Genomic DNA, 19,983 nt, shown 5'->3' with positions numbered 1-19,983 from the left:
GTTGCCCCCATGTAAAATATGGAAAAGAGTGCCTCAGGGCATAAACAGAATGTTCCTGTTTCACAAACTAAATTAAACCTCAGATCCTCATCATATGTATGTGGCACGGAGACCCAGAGGTCAGAGGGTTGGACTAGGGCACAGGAGACCTGGATTCAAATTCCCACTTGGCCATGGAAAGTCACTGGGGAGGTGTTGGCAATGGTAAGACCACTCCTTAAATATCTCACACTCCTCAAAAATTTGATTGGCATTGTCATAATTAGGAATTGACTTGACAGTGTTTAACAACGGCATGTGGAACTGAACTGAACTTCCCTCTCCAGTTTTTCACTGTAAGTCCCTTGAGTTAGCCAGTCACCTTGTAGGGATTATAGCTTTTCTTTTCCTTTCTTTTTCTTTTTATTAAACTAAACATTACAAAATCACACAATATATATACACAAAACAAATTTAAAACACAACACAAAGTGCATATTGCATTCAGTAATTGGTCCATGGGGTGAGGGGAGCCAGAGTGATCCCTGGTCCGCTAATTACTTGGGAGCAGGGAGTATAATTGTTCAGTTGCCACTTGCCTGTAGCTAAGATAAGGTGATGAGCCTTGCTGTGGAAATAGCTCCACTATTTTGAAAATAGGCAGTGCTTCTCAAAGTAAATGGCAAGAGATGCATATGTAAGCCAGCTTTTTACGTCAGCCAGCTGTGCTCCCACAGCCTCCTTCCTGAGATGAGGCATGTCTATCTGAGTGAATGTTCCTCAAGGACGATTTCCTGCAGCTTTCAGGAAATGTCACTTTGACCCCCCAATGGTTTGTGTTGAAAGAAATGACCTGTGTCAGGGTCCTACACCTTATTTTGGGGGGTGGGGGTCAAATATGATGATGTTGTTGTTGTACATCTAGTATATTTGAGAAGGGAAAGGAGACAAGCCGGGTATGGGATTATCCTGCAAAATAGAAGGGGTGTAGGAAAAGCAAAAGATGGTGAGGATTAGAGCAGTGTAACACTAAGGGTTGCCGGAAAGATTGGGCCTCCTTTTGACCTTTAAATTAACTCAGTAGTATTTCCTTGTTTAATGGCTATACGATAGTATTCCTGTAGATCAGAGGTATCATACATAATTTCACCTTGGGCCGCATTGGCATTAGGGTTGCCCTCAAAGGGCCGGTTGTGTCTGTAAGACTATATAAATGTATCTACTCTTTATCATATAAAATATAATCCTCCTCATTCGATTATTACTGGTTTTAGTAATAATATAAGTAATAACTAGCTCTGAAAGTAGAAGTCTATTATCAAAGTCTAGAAACAATGGTAAGCAGATATTCAAGTGTACAACTATTGTACAATTTATTGAAAACTGAGCTTTAGTAACACCCGTTGATACCTCTTCCACAGCCCCACTTGTGTTTGTTTTTGTTTTTGTTTTTTCATTATTCACCAAAGTCTTCCCAGCATCCTTGCAAAGCATTATGGGTGACCGAGTAAATGCCTGCGTATTGTATACTGCACAGTAGCAGGCAACACTGTGAGGGCCATATGAAATGGGCCCGGATTCAGCCCGCGGGCCTTGACTTTGACACATGTGCTGTAGATGCTTTGAATTCATTTGTAATAATAATTACATGCTGTCAAGTTGATTCTGACTTAGGGCAAGTGTGCAGGGTTTTCTAGGTACAAAGTACCGACAGAGGCTGGCTCTTCTCACAGGAAACAAGAGGGGGAATCAAACTTCCAGTCTCTGTGTCTGCATCTAGATACTTAACTCACTGAGCAATCCAGCCAGATTAGATATTACTAGTATTAGTATTTTTATTTATATTTAACCCCTACCTCACAGTCACTAGGAAGGGACGTGGTGGCACTGCGGGTTAAACTGCTGAAGCCTCTGTGCTGCAGGGTCAGAAGACCAGCAGTCGTAAGCTCGAATCCACGCAACAGAGTGAGCCCCCGTCACTTGTCCCAGCTCCTGCCAACCTAGCAGTTCAAAAGCATGTAAAAATGTGAGTAGATAAATAGGTACCACCACGGTGGGAAGGTAACGGCGTTCCGTGTCTAGTCGCGCTGGCCATGTGACAACGGAAACTGTCTTCGGACAAACACTGGCTCTACGGCTTGGAGACGGGGATGAGCACCGCACCCTAGAGTCAGACACGACTGGACTAAATGTCAACCTTTACCTTTACCACAGTCACTCGGGGAGGCAGACATGCTTGGCAGAGCTTTTTTCTGTTTGATACAATAGGAGAAAGAAGACATTTTTAGCTGTAGCCAAGTCCCTATGGCTAATTAACACAAAAAGAGTATCAGGTTTGGAGGCCAACCTCTCTCACACATAATGGTCTCTGTAACTGATTCCACATATCTCTGTTACTTTGCTTATTTACTTATTTAGATATTTTCAGCCACATTCACTGCTGCAAAGAGCATGTGAAGTAGCAATAGCAGTAGAGATCCTTAGGCTTGACTGGGATAAAATCTGGAGTTTCTGGTGCTTGCCTATAACAAGAGATTCAACTCTGAGCAGCATAAGTATTCCTGCTTTACTCAGCCCCACTCACATTGTAGCACTTATAGCACTCTCTCATTGTACCACTGCCTCATAGCACTTAAAGCACTCTGTGGACATTTTCCAATTTAACTATGAAGGCTATACATTGCATTCCCTCTCTCCATTGTTGAATGCCCCACAGTTGGATACTCAGTTTACCTGACTCAGTTTGGATCGAACACAAGTCACGAGCAGAGTCTTTGACTGCAGTACTGCAATTTAACCACTTGCACAACAATGCTATGATGATGATGATAAATAATAATAGTAATAATACTAATAGTAATAATAGTAATAATAATTTATGTAATTAAGTAATTAATTATGTATGTGCATCACACACTACATCCAAAAAGCGATGTGGACAGATTATATTTACCAAGAAAAATCAAGAGGCCGTGGATTACTGCAAATGCAGCAGGTAGTAGAGGAAGAAAAAAGAAGCCTAAATTATTATATCAGTACAACCAGAGCAAAATTACTGAAAGCAGTGAAAATGGAGAATATTTTGAAAATAGAAACAAAAGGCTCAATATAAGAAACAACAATTTGAAAATAAACAGCTGAAAAAATAAACCACTACATGGACAACACCTGAGAAATATTGATGGAAAGCATGATCATAATTCAACATGGGCATGGCTAAATCTGAGGACCCTTAAGAAAGAAACTGAAGGGTTGATTTTTGCTGCACAAGAACAAGCACTCCAAACCAACGTGATGAAAGCTAAGAGCCAAGGAATTAGTGCTAACAGCAAATGTCGACCCTGCCAAGAAAAAAAAAATGAAACTGTGTCACACCTCATCTGTGAATGTCCAAAGATTGCACAAACAGATTACAAAATTGCACATGATAGAGTGGCAAATTTAGTTCACTAGTCATTATGCAAAAAAAGATTACTTGCCAGCCTCCAAAAACCCATAGGAACATCAGATAGAGAAGGTGTCAGAAAATGAGGAAGTCAAGATTTTGTGGGATTTTCGGATCCAAACAGATAGACACTTTGAACATAACACACCAGACATAGTAGTAATAGAACATTACTATGTCCAGATCATTAACATTGCAATTCCAGGGTATGCCAGAGATGAAAATAAAGAATTGGAAAAACTAACAAAGTACAGAGACCTGCCAATCAAAGCATTTTGCCTCTGGAAGAAACTCACTTCAGTGGTCCCTGTAGTCACTGGGGCTTTGGGAACAATATCGCAATTTCACCCAGTACTATAAGCAATTGTAGTTCTCAGAAATCACACCATCAGAGCTACAAAAATGGCGATATTAGGAACAGCATACATACTGCAAAGATATTTAACAGATACTTAGGTTTTTGGTTAAAATGTATATCTGTTATATAATACCAGTCAATGTTTTCATAATTTTGACTGTGCATGGTGTTTTTGAATAATAACAGCAAATATCGACTTTGCCAAAAAAAGATGAAAAAACTGTATCACACCTCATTTGTGAATGTCCAAAGATTGCACTAACAAATCACAAAATTAGACATGATAGACTGGCCAAATTAGTTCACTGGTCATTATGCAGAAAATGTAACTTGCCAGCCTCCAAAAACCCATGGGGACATCAGGTAGAGGGTGATGGAAAATGAGGAAGTCAAGATTTCTGGGATCCAAACTAACACACACCTTGAACATAACACACCAGACATAGCAGTAATAGAACAGAGAAATGTCTGAATAATAGACATTGCAATTTCAGTGGATGCCAGCATTGACAATAAAGAATTGGGAAAACTAACTGAATACAGAGAGCTGGCAACTGAACTATCCAGCTTGTGGATGAAACACACGTCAGTGGTCCCCATTGTCACTGGGGGTTTGGGAACATTATCAAGAAATTTCAGACAATACTATAAGCAGTTGTAGATCTCAGAAATAACCTTATCAGAGCTCAACCCCCCCCCCCCAGCAATATTAGGAACATATATACTAAATTGATATTTAACAGATACTTAGGTTTTTGGTTAAAACTTGTATCTGTTATATAATACCAGTCAATGTTTTTATAATTTTGATTGACTGTGCCTGGCATTTTTGAATAATAATAATATTGTAATAATAATGCAGATACAAATCTACAGACAAAGCAATTGTTCATTTGGTGAAATCACTGACTAGCTAACCTATCTTTTAAATAAAAATGATTTAAGATGACATTGGACATCTCAGGTCCGAAGGCAGCTTTAAATAGTTCTGTTTTTACTGGCTTCTTAAAGATCGCAAGAGAAGGAGCCTGGTGAATCTCCACTGGACCAGAGGTAGTGAGGCCAGAACTGAGAATGCCCAGATTCTGGTGTTTGTTCTTTTGACTTCCCTTGGTGTTCCTTCACCTAGACTATGAAGAGGTGGTGGCTCAGGTGGCTGTTTTATAGGAGAGGCGTATTCACAGGTATTGAGGTCCTAAACCGATTAGAACTTTTATTCTAAAATACTGTGTTTTCCAGTGTGTGTACTCCAGTGTAGGTGGCTGATAGCAATTAAAAGCAATGCAAACAAAATGATCTGAAACTAAAATAAAATGAGGTCAATAATAATATAAATGCAGCATTATATAAATTTTGAAAGGCCAATAGCTTCATGAATAGGGAGTTCTTAGCCATACATAATATATACTGACCTGGTGGAATTTTTTGTAATGGTGTAGAGGAGCATTGGGATGGGTCTGTGTGTGAGAGAATTTTGAAGTTGGATTGGTTTTGGAATATTCACAAATTTGTTCCAGACTTTCTGGTGTGTGGCTCCATTTATTTTCTAAGCCAGTCATATAAGTGCTTGGGTTCAGTGGCAGCTGCTGTCTCTTTAAGTTTTTGGCACTATACCATAGGGATATATGGAACGGTGTCCACATTGGTACAGATACTGTGCTGTTAGAAAATCAGGCCGAAGTGCCAGATCAAGGAGCACTGCTTGCTTGACACAGCACTTGAGTTGTCCCTTAACATTCAAGTCTAGTTCCCACTTTTGTCTTTAAAGGGAAGTGTGTGGCACATCAGAGGCACTTCTTGCAGTAAGTTTTGATCAGCGATGAACTTTTGACCTTTCTTTGTGATGGTCTTCAGTAGTTGGTAAAAATGCAGAGTTTTTAAAGAAGCGCACAGGCTTCTGTCAGTCCTGATCAGCAAAAGGGGAGTGTGCATGCGGGGGGGTGTATGTGAATCATTGGTCTGTATTAATAATACACAGCACAAGTGTTCCTGTAAATCTGAGCTCTGAGATGATACAGAGGAAAGATGGACAGGATGTGATTGTGCAGTAAGCACCCTTCACTTCCCCCGGAGGTTTGGCAAATCCCAGCAGAGGGCATGTTTACAATATCTGGCCATCACACTTTTGTTTCTCTCAGCATGCTTCTCTCATCAAGGCTTTACATCTCTCTCCCCTCTCCTGCAAAGCCTGTGTACGTGTCAAGATAGTTTTCAGGTCTCTCCAAGCTTCCACGTCCCGTTTCCCCCCCCCCCCCCATCCAAATAAATCACTGCCAGGAAGAGAGTTGCTATTACATCCTGTCTTCAAAGCTATTTTCTGCTGGAAAGAAAGACTGAAATCAATGATCTTCTTTTGGTGATCATTCATCTTGCCCTCCAGACCCAGACAAACTTCTCCAGCCAAACATTGTAGTCAATTTCTGTGCAGGAGGTCCGTCGTTTTTGTAAGTGTTGAAAGTGCTGAGTGATAATGGCAGTGGTTTCAGTGGATCAGAGGTGAAAGGAAAGTGACAATAGCCCCCAGGCTTTTTTTTACAGCCAATCAGTTTAATGTTGCATGCATCTGCGTGTGGAAATGTGCACAGGGTCATGTCTATGCTTTGGGCATGGATTTTTAAAATGCCAATTTAATTGTCCCTGGGTCCTGCCAAAACTCCTGGGGATTATAGTGATAGTAATTACAGTTTTGTTATTACAGTCCCATTACTATAACATTACAATTATAACAATGGGAAATCTTCACTTACCTACAGATCATCCAGTGATTTGCCCTGTTTTGCACATTCAGTTCACAAATGGAACAGAGGAGGATGCCTTGACCACCTAAAATTTCAGGATGAACCTCTCTTGTCCAGTCCGCAAGTTGCCTGTGGCCTTGTTTTCAGTACTATAGACTATAGTCTTAATCACTCTTATTTCCATTTCATGTGTTATATGGCATTGTTATCACCTATATGTGCCGTTGAGTCAATTCTGACTTAGGGTGACACTTTTCAGGGTTTCTCAGGTAGAGAATAGTCCGATATGATTTGCCATTCCCTTCTTCTGAGGGTCGTCCTGGGACTGTGCAGCTGGCCTAAGGCCACACGGGCTGGCTCTGTTCTTAGGAGGCACTGTGGGGAATTGAACTCCCAACCCCTGGCTCCAAAATCAGATACCAAATTCACTGAAGAGAGGAAGTAGCTGACCTCGGTGTTGGGGTTATATGGCTTCCCCAGCTGTTTTTGTCAATGGTCGCATACAGTGGGGTCTCGACCTACGGGATTAATTCATATTGGAACAGGGTCCGTAGGTCGAAAAGTCTGCAGGTCGAAAATGCATTTCCCCATAGGAATGCATTGAAAACCAATTAATCCGTAACCCGCCCAAGAAACACCCCCCCACACACACATAAGATGAAAGTACTGTAATTTTTTTTAAAAAAAATAGCATTACCTTTTCATAGTCTTCTGGGGTCCCCCACCGCCTCTATTGCTGCTGCTGGAGGCCTCTCGGAGCTCCACCGCCGCCGCCATCGCTGCTGCTGGAGGACTCTGAGGGCTTCGGCGCCACTGCCGGAGGCCACTCGGAGGTCCCCCACCCCCGCCGATGCAGGCTTTCCCAGGGTTGACCGGGCCTACCAGGGGAGGGCTTCCCCCAGTAGGCCCGGTCTACTGCCCGGGAAAGCCTGGTAGACCGGGCCTACCAGGGGAAGCCCTCCCCTGGTAGGCCCGATACACGCCTACATTGGCGGGGGGAGACCTCCGAAGGATTTCCCCGCTGCCATGGGAGGCATCTTGGAGGTCACACACACACACACCCGCCACCGATAGTGCTTCCGAGGCATCCGGAGGTCCCCCGCCGCTGTGAGCCGTGCCGCGCTGGGTGATTTCGGCCATGCTCGGTCTCCTGGACTTCCCCAGGAGTCCAAGCATGGCCGGGATCACCCGGTGCGGTTCGGCTCCCAGCAGCAGTAGCAGCGGTGCTGGGAGGGACCTCCGGATGCCTTCCAGGGCTTCTCCGCTGCCGTGGGAGTCATCTCGGAGGTCACCACCACCAATAGTGCCTCCGAAGCAATATCGGCGGCGGGGGGGGGACACTTCCGAGATGCCTCCCATGGCGGCGGAGAAGCCCTGGAAGGCATCCAGAGGCACGACCTGCAGCCTACGGACTGGAAGGGGGAGGTGGGGAAAGCGCCAAATTTGAATTTGGTGCTTTCCCCGCCTCCCCCTTCTGGGGGGAGTTTCGAAGTGAAACTTTGCAGCCGGAGAAGTCCGTAGGTCGAAAAGTTCGTAAGTGGAGCCACACGTAAGTCAAGACTCCACTGTACTGTATGTTGTGCTGGTAATGGTCTGGAGAACAGTCATCTAGAACAGAACCCTCAGAGAGTGGCTGCTGTTTCAGAAATCTGGTGGGATAAAGCAGGGGGAGGAGTCAGTTTTTCCATCTTTGCGTGCCAGGATTCACTGTAGAGACCTGGAGGACAGAGAGGTGAAGTTACAATAGGATGTCATGATCCTGTTTCCCTCTCCTCTCCTATAGTCTGATGAGTTTAATTTGTACACCTGGAAGTCTGAGACTTAATAGAGCTTCCTTTCAGAAGTTACCTGAGCCAGTCTTGGGGTGGTGTTGGATTCCCTTTGGTTTGCTGTCCTCAGGAATTTCCCCATCCATGCCAAGGCTGCATTGTAAAGATTGTCTTAAGATTTCCCATGCACTGTAATAATTGTGAGTTTGTCCCAAGTAGTGTCTTGCTCAACCCACGTTACAGGGCACAAACTGAGACAGATTTTATGCAGAGCCTCGTGGCGCAGTGGTTAAACCGCTGTACTGCAGCCAAAACTGTGCTCACGACCTGGGGTTCAATCCCAAGTAGCTGACTCAAGGTTGACTCAGCCTTCTATCCTTCCGAGGTCAGTAAAATGAGTACTCAGCTTGCTGGGCGGGCGGGGGGGGCAATGTGTAGCCTGCATAATTAACTTGTAAACTGCCCAGAGAATGCTTGAAGCACTATGGGGCGGTATATAAGCAGCACACTTTGCTTTGCTTTGCTTTGCACAGGGCAGAGTGGTGGTGATCTGGTGTGTAAAAATTCTCTCTATTCGTGTTGTCATAGGCAGATCACTACCTGGTGGCGTTTAGGCACACTGGGAAGTGGATTCTGTGTAGGAGTAAAAGACTAAGATGGCTTGCTCCAGGAGGGAGATGGATTCTAATAGCTCTTAGGGTTTTTTTCTGTCACCCCACTCCATTGCCCTGATAGACCTCTGAAATCGACAAATTGGTGGTCAACGTGATCACATGGAGTGCAGCCAAAGTAGCCTATTGGTTTTGTAGGGAATTGGTGGTAAAGAAATTATTGAGAGCTACTAAAGCAGCTTAACTTTGTTGGAAGACATGGAATTAGTCATACTTAATTCAGGCTGGAAGCTTTTTTGAATGTCTATTCTGTGGTATTGCCAATAATAATTGTGTGCTACGAAGTGATTCTGCTTTATGGCAGTCCTTTCCAGGGTGTTCTAGGTAGTGTGACCTTGGAAGCAGTTTACTATTCAGTTCTTCTGAGGGCACCCCGGGACTGTGCAGCTTGCCCAAGATTACACAGTCTGACTCTGATGCCTGGAGGTATGGCGGGGAATTGAACTCCCAAGTTCTAAGCAAATAAACTACTCCTCTCTGGACCCTTTCCATCTGCATCACATGGTTTAGCACGCCTTTCCCCAAGTGATCAGGTTCCTGTCTTATTCTGGCTGACTTGCTGGTTCATTTTGAATAATTTGCATGACTCTTTGGATGCTGTTTTTGATCCAAGGCCCTGTGAAGGTAACTTTGCCCCTGGTTTGTTTAGCGACCGTACATACTTTTCAGTGTACAGCCTGAGGATAAGGGCAGAATCCTGTGAGCGGTGAGAACTGCTACATGTATTCTGGACCTTGGGCCTTGCTTTGCTTGTAAAGGCAGAGAAGAGGTGGCGATAAGATCCTTTTTGAAAAAGCCCCATCAGAATCAGTTTGTTTAGATCTATTATAGTCTGGCATCTGACCTGGTTGTGGGATAGAGATACTTTTGGTTGCCTTGTAGGCAGAGAACTTCAAGAATTGGCAAGGAAGTGTTCCCTGTTGGTTGTGTTGGCCTCTTAGTAGCATGATAGGCAGCCTGCAGAGTTTTGGGAGCCTCACATATATGAAAGCATGCCAAAATCCTCCCCATGCCCCCAGAGGCCACAAGGGAATTGTGTGTGACAGATATGTATGGAGATTACGATGAGGGCACATTGTCACTCACCCCTTACATAATGGTATCCTCCTGGGATGCGACATGGTGATTCTAGTCCTTCTATGGGGAGGGACAACTTGGTGCTGAGGGACTCCTGTGTGGGGGTAGCTTGTGATGTCCCTTGGGGCTTCCTTCTTCTCACCTGTGCTACTTACCACACCTGTAAAATAAAATCACCCTTTTTTTCTTTCCTTCTTTAAAGCTTGAAGAAAAATTCCAAAGAAAGGCCAACGTACCCTGAGCTAATGGTAAGTGGGTTTTTTTGGTGGGCTTTTTTTAAAAAATGGAATGCATGTGTAACACAAACCCATGCATTAGGTGAACAAGTGTGGGATTAGAATATGGAGCAGGTGTGCATGCCCAAGCCTTACCTGCAGCATCACCATGTGTGGCCGACTCTGACTTCTGTCCTTGATGCAGTGAATGAAAAGTTCATAGAGCATCTGGTTAATCTATGGGCAAGACTTTCTGCTCATGTAATTTAGTACAGGGTGGATTTGATTTAAATCTTTTTTTCAAAAAAGATGTTTTTGATGATTTAAATGAAAAACTCAATTTTTAAATTTTAATTGTGATTTAAATCAATTTGATTTTTTTAAAAAAATGATTTTTACCCACCCTGTTTAATACTGAAGATTACAAGATTACGATTTCAGAAGTCCCCAGGAGGAGGCCTAGTAAAACTGGCATGCCTTGAAGGCTCACAGCGAGGTTATCTGTTCTTTCCCACCCTCTCAAATCCTATAGCAAAGTGGAGAAAACATTTTCAGTACTGAGAGTAATCTGCTTTTCTTCCCTCTCTCAGTGAACATCTTTTCATGAAACAAATGGTAAAAGATTAAGTAACCCTTCTGGAGTAGGTGCCTATAATGTATTTATAATGGAGCTGCGCATTGATAAAGCATGACTGTAGGTTGAGAAAGGCCTGGTTTTGTTGCTTTGTCCTTGAAATGTGCCCAGACACAAAATATCTGTTCTTTCGCACCCTCTCAAATCCTATAGCAGAGTTTTGTACCATGTGGCTTTTCAGGGCATGTAGGGTTCACCAGGCTAGATAGAAGGAGCTCTGGCCAGACTCTGATTGGCAGCCCTGCACATTGCTACTGAATTAGGATGTTGGATCCCCTTTCAAGTGTATCTCAGAGTTGTGGTATTTTGTGGCTGACATTAATGTTGTAAGGTCCTGTGGTTTGGATTTTTTTTTTCTCTTCCGTTTCTCACTTTCCCATGGCAGTAGACACTGCGGTACTGGAATGGGACTAGCCCTTTGAGGCTGAAGCTGCTTCCTTGCCTTTCCTGTGAAGTTGAGGTTTCCAATGGAAAATGAGAGGGCAGGGAGAGAGCAGATGTTCTCCTTTGAACTCTGCTTTCGATTCTTCTCCGTGGTTTTCAAAATGTGTTCTTGGGAACCCTGTGGTTCCTTTGGTACTTTGTCAGGAGTTCCCCTCTGGGAAGATCGTTAATGTTGTCTAAGGAGGAGCTGGTTGTGTCAAGGAAGAGTCCCAGAAAGCTTGAAGCTGGTAAACACAGTGATCTCCTTGGCCACTCTACCTGATTCAAGAAGCTTAAGAACATGAGAGACAGCAGAAACAAGGGAGGGGGTAACCAGAGCTTTGACCCAGGGCGCCAGAATTTGAAGGGCACAAAAATGTGCTTCAGGGAGGTGAGGCCCTGGCTCACCCTCCAGCCAACCGTCCGTGGGGAGGAAGAAACAGAGAATATGGTTGTTGTGGGTTTTTCGGGCTCTTTGGCCGTGTTCAGAGTGCTGACCTCTGAAGATGCCGGCCACAGAGACTGGCGAAACGTTAGGAAGAACAACCTTCAGAACATGGCCAAAGAGCCCAAAAAAACAACAACAACCATTAGATCCCGGCCGTGAAAGCCTTCGTGAATAAACAGAGAATAACTCAGTGTGTAACCCATATGAAGGTTGTGCATCCAGACCTCCACATTCCTCCTCCTTCCTCCATCCTCTCTTTGTGTATGCTGATTTTCTCTGATGGAAGCTTAATGGATCAGGGAGCAAAACCCTGGGCGCCCAAGCTGCTAGTTAGCGTTGTGACTCCTGCTGGGTCAGACGGAAGGCCTGTCCAAGTCCTATAATCCTGTTCCTGCAGTGACCAACTAGATTTTCTGTGGGAAGCCCATTGGCAGGACACACGGGCCCCAGGCCTCTCCCACAGCCATGGGAGCCGACGTATCTGTGTTTCATGGAAATTGGAGGCAGCTCCTCAGCAGTCAGGCTGTTGCCCTGGAAATAGTATGTAATGGTAGAAGGTTTAAAAATCTGTCCACTCCGTGTTCTCTCCCTCCCTCCCTTATGGTTGCTTCAGACAGTAATTTTGAACACTGTTTTTTTCTCTGACTTGCTTTTGCGATCAAAGCCAGACAAAAGGGTAACGTGGTCTAGGTCCTCTGGCAGCCAGGTTGGGTGGAGTCTCTCAATAGGCCATCCATTCAACTGCAGAGCTGCAAGTAGAAATTGCCAGGTTTATTTTAGAAATTTAGCAGCACTTTCATGCCTGGTCAATAATAGACAGTATTACCTTTTAAATTCTGGCAAATTTTAAAATGGACTAAAGACAACCTTAGCCCTACTTGCACTAAAGGGATACTTGAAATTACAGTTATTATGACCAACAAGTCCCATTCATTTCAGTGTGTCTACTCTAAGTAGACCTAACATTGGATTTGCCCCCCCCCCCAACGTTCATTAAAATGTGTCTTTAATGTCATGATTTTTGACAAGAGACTGAAGTTAACCCCTGTTAACCACTGAGGCTACTACTAGCCCATCTTGTGATCTTGCTGATACAGTATTTTAAATTTGAGAGCGATGCTGAACAGTGGCTGGGGTGGCTGGGTAGATCTGAAAGAAATAATACCAGTCACTTTTGACCTGATGCTCAATTTGAATAACCTTTCAGTTGAAGTACAGGGTGTTGTTGTTTTTTTTTTAATGTAGTTGGTTGCTGTCCTGTACTTAATAGTGTCAGCCAGTCTCCCATAAACTAGCTTACCTCTTTTCTGGTTCAGAGTCTGAGCAATGGAGAGATAGAAACATAAAGAAATATTAAACATCCCCTTCAATGCTAGCTGTAGGTGACACCTGTGTAAACGTGGAGGGATCCAAAGGCAGTATTACCCACTTCTCATTATCAAGGTTGGAGGAAGCTGGCTTTCTTGATGAGTCACCTGAGCATAGAAACACTGTCCTGTTCTCATACAGTTGGCTCACATATTGATCCAACATGTACTTCCTACAGTAATTGTGCAAGAATCTCTCTCTCTCTCTCTCTCTCTCTCTCTCTCTCTCTCTCTCTCTCTCTCTCTCACACACACACACACACACACACACACACACACACACACAGTCTAAGGATGTTCAGTGTATATTGAATGTACAAATGCAGTGTTATATAAAAGTAAGCCCCATTTCCTAATTGATCTGCTCCTTTTTTTGTGGCATGGAGATTGCACAAGTGGAGGCGATCTGCATGTATGCATTCTGGTTTGGACGTAATGTTCAGTTCCTAACATGCATGGTATAATCTGGCCTAACTGGCCTTCTGTATCTGTAAATTATCCCTAAGTCATTCTGTTGAATTCTCATTCTGTTGAGCTTCTACCCTCATCTACCAGCTTGTGCTGCTTTTCTCTCACTCCTCAGTCTGGTTGGTTTTCCCTCCTTTCTCTGACTTTGACACATGGCAGCTGTACGTCCCTTTACATTCAGAATCCACCTGCTCATTGGCTGAAGCTTTGTCTGGAGATCTCTTGTAAGGAATCAGATGGCTTTTCCATTTGTGAATCTTTTTCTCATGAAAGAAGATCCCTTGGCTTTTGTCTGCTATAATCCAAGGGGGAAGAGTATTGGACATGAGAAAGCAGTTCACAGCCCTTCCTCAACCATAAACGTGCTCTTGTGGCTTTGGGCATGTCATTCCTTTTTAGTCTTCGCTTTCCTTTGTCAGAAATTTATAAACTAATTCGTACAGTGAGTAATAAGAGAGAGAGAAGATCGGGAAACACATTCCGTACACTTTGGTGTCCATTATGCAGGAGAGATGACTTGTTTGCCTTTTTGGATGCTCTGCCCAAGTCACTAATGGACTATGGTACACACCACTCAAAATTCCTTTTTCTGAAAGGCTAGACCTTTTCATGATGGGCCCCAAAAAAAAGCCTGGATATTTATGTTTGCAATAAAATTGTATCCAGTTTTTCTGCATTGGAAGAGGAGTGACAAAGACATTTCTTGCAGCGGTAATATTGTTCTGATGACTTCTGTGGCCCCTTCTGGAAAAGGCAGACTGCACTTGTCACTGCACACTTGCCCGTATTTTCCATGATTGATACAGGGAAGTAGCAGGCTAAACCGGAGGGTGCAAAAGAACACTTTTACCTGGAGTTTTCCCTCACTTACTCACTTTTTTTTCCTCCTCTTTTAGCAACACCCTTTCTTCATCCTGCACGAATCCAAAGAGACAGACGTGGCTTCTTTTGTCAAACTCATCCTGGGAAACTGAGAAATGGACTTGGACACGATTTTACCCCTCTGTGGACTGAAGGGTTTAGGAGGTGGGGCAGTGGCAGTGCAGCCTTCCTCACACAAAAACCAGGGAGGAGAACCTGCCACCGGCCTTTTTCCTTTTTCCTTTTTTTTTCTTTTTTGGGAAAATCTTATCCCCGCCTCTCAAAGGCTTTTTTTAAAAGGGTTCTTTGATATCCATAGTGACTTAGAATGAACTGGTTAGTGAAATGAATTTTAATAAGGTTGTCAGCCACAGACAAAAAGAAAAAAACTGACAAGAAATTAATGTGTGATTTAAATAAGGATGGCCAAGAGTCCTCTAGCCGTCTTCCCATCTCCCCATTCCTCATTCCCAGTCAAGCCAGATTTGCTTTTGTTTATGGTAATAGGTGCTATGGTAGTTATGAAGTTCTATGTAGAGTTATATTTTGTCCCTACTGTTATTTTAATATTTATGTTAAGTGCTTGATTTGAGTAGAATCTTTGTTGTTTGGTTGTATGTGAGAGTTGAATGGTGGACAATAATGACAGCTATAACAGCTGAAGCTACAAAGAATAGTATTTATGGGGCTTCACTGGGAAAAAGAGGAAAAGAAGGTGTGGGCCATATACATATATATGCGCTGGAAGACTAATTTAAATGCAAGGAAGAGTTTGGCTTATATGTTTGCCCAGCAGTGTCAGCATCATGCTTTAGGAGATTCCTGGAGATGGTATTTCTCTTACAAGAACATTGCGAGAATGCAAACATACAGTTGTTTGTGGTCTATTATTATCCCACTGGTATGACTTATATCTATAATCTGATCAATATTGATATCCTAAAGGGAGAGTGAGTTTATCCAATTTTCTGATGATTTAGCATTAACAGAGTAGAGAGATTATATATCTTTGAGGATGTATGAGAAATCAAAAGCGGCTTGAGCCATTTGACTGTTCACTATGTCATGATGAGCCATAATCTACAATCAAGAAGAGAGATTGTCATGTTGGTGGTGAGTAGTTTGATCCATTGTCCCGAAGAAAAGGCGGTCCCCTGAACCAGCAGGGACTGTCCCAAGGTATGGGTTGTGGTCAAGAGGGAGAACTGGTCTCATGCCAACCCACCCCCTCGACTTCCCTCTCAGTGGATGTTTACCTGAGCAAGGCCCTGAATATTTTGGGCACAGGTTAAAATAGGCATTGTCTGAAAAGGTGAGTAACACAACATGGATAATAATGATGCATGAACGATTACATCCCTCAACCGAATCAAAAACAATAACAGTGCTCATGAGCCCAAATCTCTGTTTGAGTTTTACCTATAGCTTGGATGTATCTGTTTCAGGAGAGTATAGAGTATTCTTGGCTCTTTACTTCTCCTTAGTCCCTGCCATATTCTATGCAGTGACGGCAGTTGCTTTATGATGCACGCTTACTCTTCGCTCAGTAGGCTGCATAACATGACAGAAGACACTGTGGTTCTGCTAAAATGCCAGAGCTGCTTCTCCACCTGAAGTGTTTCGGTTTTCTAAATATGAAACATGACAATATTAATTCTTCAGATTAATAAGCCTGGTGTGTTTCCGAAGTCTGGTATCAAGAGAGAACACTGGTACTCTTGCTGGCATCAGTGACGTTGTCCAATTACTTACTTAGCACCCAATTCCCCCCCCCCCGGGTACACCTCTACTGTGGAGCAGCTCTCAATTCAGGCAATGACTTTAGCAGGTGATGACCCAGAGAAGATTTGTCAGAAGGATTACTGTCTTTTTCCTGTGGTCTACATTTTGCCATATAGCATCCACTGGAAGCCATTCAGGAGTCATTTTAACAGCAGACAAAACGCTATTTAATTTTCATTGTAATCTGCAAAGCCTCTCATGGCTTGTAACCTGCTCTGGGTTTTATATATCCTGCCCCCCCCCCGTCCTCCAGTCCCTCCTCAATTATTCTTAGCTGCTTTGATTGATTGTCTTCAGCTGCAGCTAGAGCTCCGCCAGCCAGTTTTTAGAATTGGTTCCAGCATCAATTCTCACTTTGAAAAACATGACATTTAAAACCGACATTTTCGTTTTCCTACATATGGATCTGATGGTTGCTTTACGGATTGTTTTTGCTGCCATTCTCTTGGAATAGTGAGACTCGTTTGGACGCCACATCCTCTTGACCTCAGGACACCTTTATTTGAGTGCTGTGGTAACAGACAGGCTGGATTTATGAGATAGGATCAGTGTTAATAGCCGATATTAATACTCCCATTGGTTTCCAGTAGTAAGAGAGTGCCAACATTGTCTGCAGTAAGTCAGTCTAGAAATATTACTGCTCTGTGAATCAACACTACATGTCTCGGGCTTAATTTATGGAATTACAATGTGGAAATTTCTTAAATCACTTATGTTCTCTTGAGTTCTTTCATTATCTTTGTCTAGTATAATTTGTCTTTTGGCAGGTGCATAGGCCCTTACACAGTCCTAGAACAAGGCACACCCAAATTATCTGTCCCTTCTAATCCAAAGTTAAAATCAGGTATTCCTGTTGTTTAGAACACTGGTTCTTAACCTTGGGTTACTCAGGAGTTTTGGACTGCAACTCCCAGAAGCCTTCACCACCAGCTGTCCTGACTGGGGTTTCTGGGAGTTGCAGTTCAAAAGCATCCGAGTAACAAAGGTAAAGAACCACTGGTTTAGAAGGTCACATACAATGTTAGTGAACACTCTATGGTTACTTTAAGTGGTAAAGGAGCAATCTTGCTCACTTTCTAAAGGATAGGTGGGGGAGCTAGGAGACACGGTAGACTGTCGCTGATGACAGGACAAGAAGCAGTGGGTTTCACGTACAGGAATGATAATTTAGATTTAAGCACAAGAAGAAACCATTTGATTGGTGCACGCACACTTACAGGTGGTATTTAGTGGAGGGACGTGCTCTGTATAGAGATTATAGAACTGTCATTTATGGAAGTTGTCAAGAAAAGTCTGGAAAGTGTCTGTTGTGGATATAGTCAGTGCAGAACATGAAGTACGTATTTTGAGAGGGAGCCATATAAGAAATTTGCTGATTAGCTTCGACCTCTAATATATGTATTGATCTTCTAAACAAAAGTGAAGATTGAAAGGAATTGAAGATTTATCATTGCTGGTCTTTAAGTATTGATATTGATTGAAGATGTGCTGAGCTACTTTTGTGGGACTCAGCTATTCTAATAGATGTCATGATCCTTTAAATTAATTACCATTGTGAATATCCCTTCAATTTCAAAGTGCCTAATATGCTTTAGGTTCTTTAAACTACTTTTGGATAGTTTGAAATTATGTAGATTTTTGACTCTTTTTGGTTTTTTTCTGTCTCGGGCAAACTTGCGATATCTTGCTTTCTCATCTGTTACATCCGCACTAAGTTATTTACTGCACAACAGGAGTAGGCTCGACAGATGGGCTGATCATAATTAAAATATTGTAAAAATCTGAGCAAGAAGGAACCAAATGGAGAGCACGCATGGAGCAGAATCCTATTTTTGACAGTACACTTGGCCATGCATGACAGCAAACTAATGAACACTGCATTCTCAATGCATAAGGCATTCCTATTATTGCTAAATGACCCACTTTGGGTGACCTATCCTAGAAGCTTAGGAAGCAGCAATTTTGTCGCTTTCTGAGTACTCTTAAGAACTATGAAGGAAAAGGCATTGAGGCATGTGCACATACTCTTATTTTACCCTCTTGCTAAACCAAAAAGTGAACGTTGCATTTTTCTCTACTGGATTATTGCTTCTGTCATCTCATGCCACACAACACGATAATTTCTTACTTTCAAATGTAGACCATGATAGCATAACTCTGTCCTGCATTAAAAGGAAAAACCAAAGAATGAATTGCAGTGCTTTTTTCCAGCCTCTTAATTACCTCTGTGTTTCCTTTCTGTACATTCTGCCACTGTGTTTCCTGGTCAAACATATCTTGTTGGCTGTTGTATCTACTTGCAAAGCAAAGGGGATGATCATGTTTCAGTGTAACCTGTGCATTTCTTTAGGGAAGGAGGGTGGTTCTTTGGTGAACTCTAGTTTTCATCAATGGGATTTTATTTAGTCATGAGTAGTTACAGTCCTGTTGATCAGTAGATTTGCTTGAAGCATGGCTAAGCCTGTAGTGGTTAGAATCCTGTTGCAATGTGGATAGCGTTGTGGTGGAGATCACAGAAAGTGCCTGTTGGCATGAATAGGTGAATTCTGTTTGTGTAATGATGAACAGTATGCCTTCTTAAGCAAATTCTGCCATTTGTGAAATTAGTTGTGCAACAAACCAGTACACAAACAAAAAGGGTCAACGGAATCGAAACTAGCATAGATTTTGGACTGAAATCCCACCTTCACCTGACTGCTACAATAATCTAAACCATCCAACACATTCACCACCTATTTACATCTAGCAATGACTGTGGTCATTATTATATGGATTGAGGCAGAAATCCGTACGTTTGCAAACTGCTCTATACCTCAGTATTTTGATAGTTTGTGCCAGCAGGTTATGCTGCCAAAAGAACTCAGCAGCAGAGCCTTTCCTTCTCAGTAGAGGCAACAGCACACTTTCATTACACATGCCATCAACTTGCTGTGGGACATTGGAATCAAATGGATTTGGACCATTGAATTTTTCAGATTAAAGAGAGCTGTGGGCTTGAAGTAGTTAATGGCAGATTTTCAAGCTTGTACTGCCTTTCCTGCATTGAACACACTGCAGAATATGAATCGGATTTGTCCTAGTATCATTTACTTTGTGCAAACTCCTGCTGGCATTTAGGTATCAAGTGTGTGAGATACTCCAGTAAGTTATTCTTTCTGTTTGCCTCCTGGTGCAGGTTACAGGCTGCAGTTTCTCTTCTTTCTACCTCCACCATATTTCTCATGAGAAGTAAAGAGGTTTTGTCTGTCACTTTCAACTTTCATTTTTGACTATTCAATGCAGTCATGGGCTCCATCCTTAATATTGAGCCTCTAAGTTTAGAATGAAACACATTATATGGGCGGTTAAGCAATTCACACTAATTTGCCAGATGGAACATGTTTCTGTGAAAGAAAAATAATCAGGGAAAAACACCAACCGATAAATATTTACGTTGGAAACTGATAAGGTGGTATAATCTTTTCCATATAATTTTCTGCAATAAAAAGATAGATTTTGTGACCAAGGAAATGTTCATAAAATAAAATTAAAAAAAAACTCTAACATTCCACAGTGGTAAGGACCTTTTTTTTCATTATGGAGTATAGACTAACTCAGCAAAAATCAGATTTTGCACAGTGGTGAGTTTGCAGTGACAAAGACACAACATGTTTAAAAATCAACCAAAGAAAAATGAAACAGATGCTGAAACAGATGTAGGTCTTTTACAGGCCATGCCACCAGCCTAGTCAGACAATGCTGGCATGAT

At 42.7% G+C, this 19,983-nt stretch overlaps 1 protein-coding gene across 4 annotated transcripts in view; it reads left to right on the top strand.

Moving 5' to 3' along the window:
* MAP2K6 (mitogen-activated protein kinase kinase 6) overlaps nt 1-18,423 on the top strand; it is a 104,513-nt gene extending 86,090 nt beyond the window's left edge. For all 4 annotated transcript variants that reach the window (XM_020791310.3, XM_020791309.3, XM_078384327.1 and 1 more), the window contains 2 exons: nt 10,240-10,285; nt 14,489-18,423. In XM_020791310.3, coding sequence (XP_020646969.1) covers nt 10,240-10,285; nt 14,489-14,566 — 124 coding nt within the window. In that variant the 3' untranslated portion in view covers nt 14,567-18,423. The remainder of the gene's footprint in view (nt 1-10,239; nt 10,286-14,488) is intronic.
* Nucleotides 18,424-19,983: the final 1,560 nt, after the last annotated feature.

The sequence above is a fragment of the Pogona vitticeps genome, chromosome 2, assembly GCF_051106095.1.
Source record: "Pogona vitticeps strain Pit_001003342236 chromosome 2, PviZW2.1, whole genome shotgun sequence".
In the NCBI taxonomy this organism is placed as follows: Eukaryota; Metazoa; Chordata; class Lepidosauria; order Squamata; family Agamidae; genus Pogona; species Pogona vitticeps.
The sequence above is the reverse complement of the archived record's forward strand: the minus strand, read 5'-3'. Positions and strand labels throughout refer to the sequence as shown.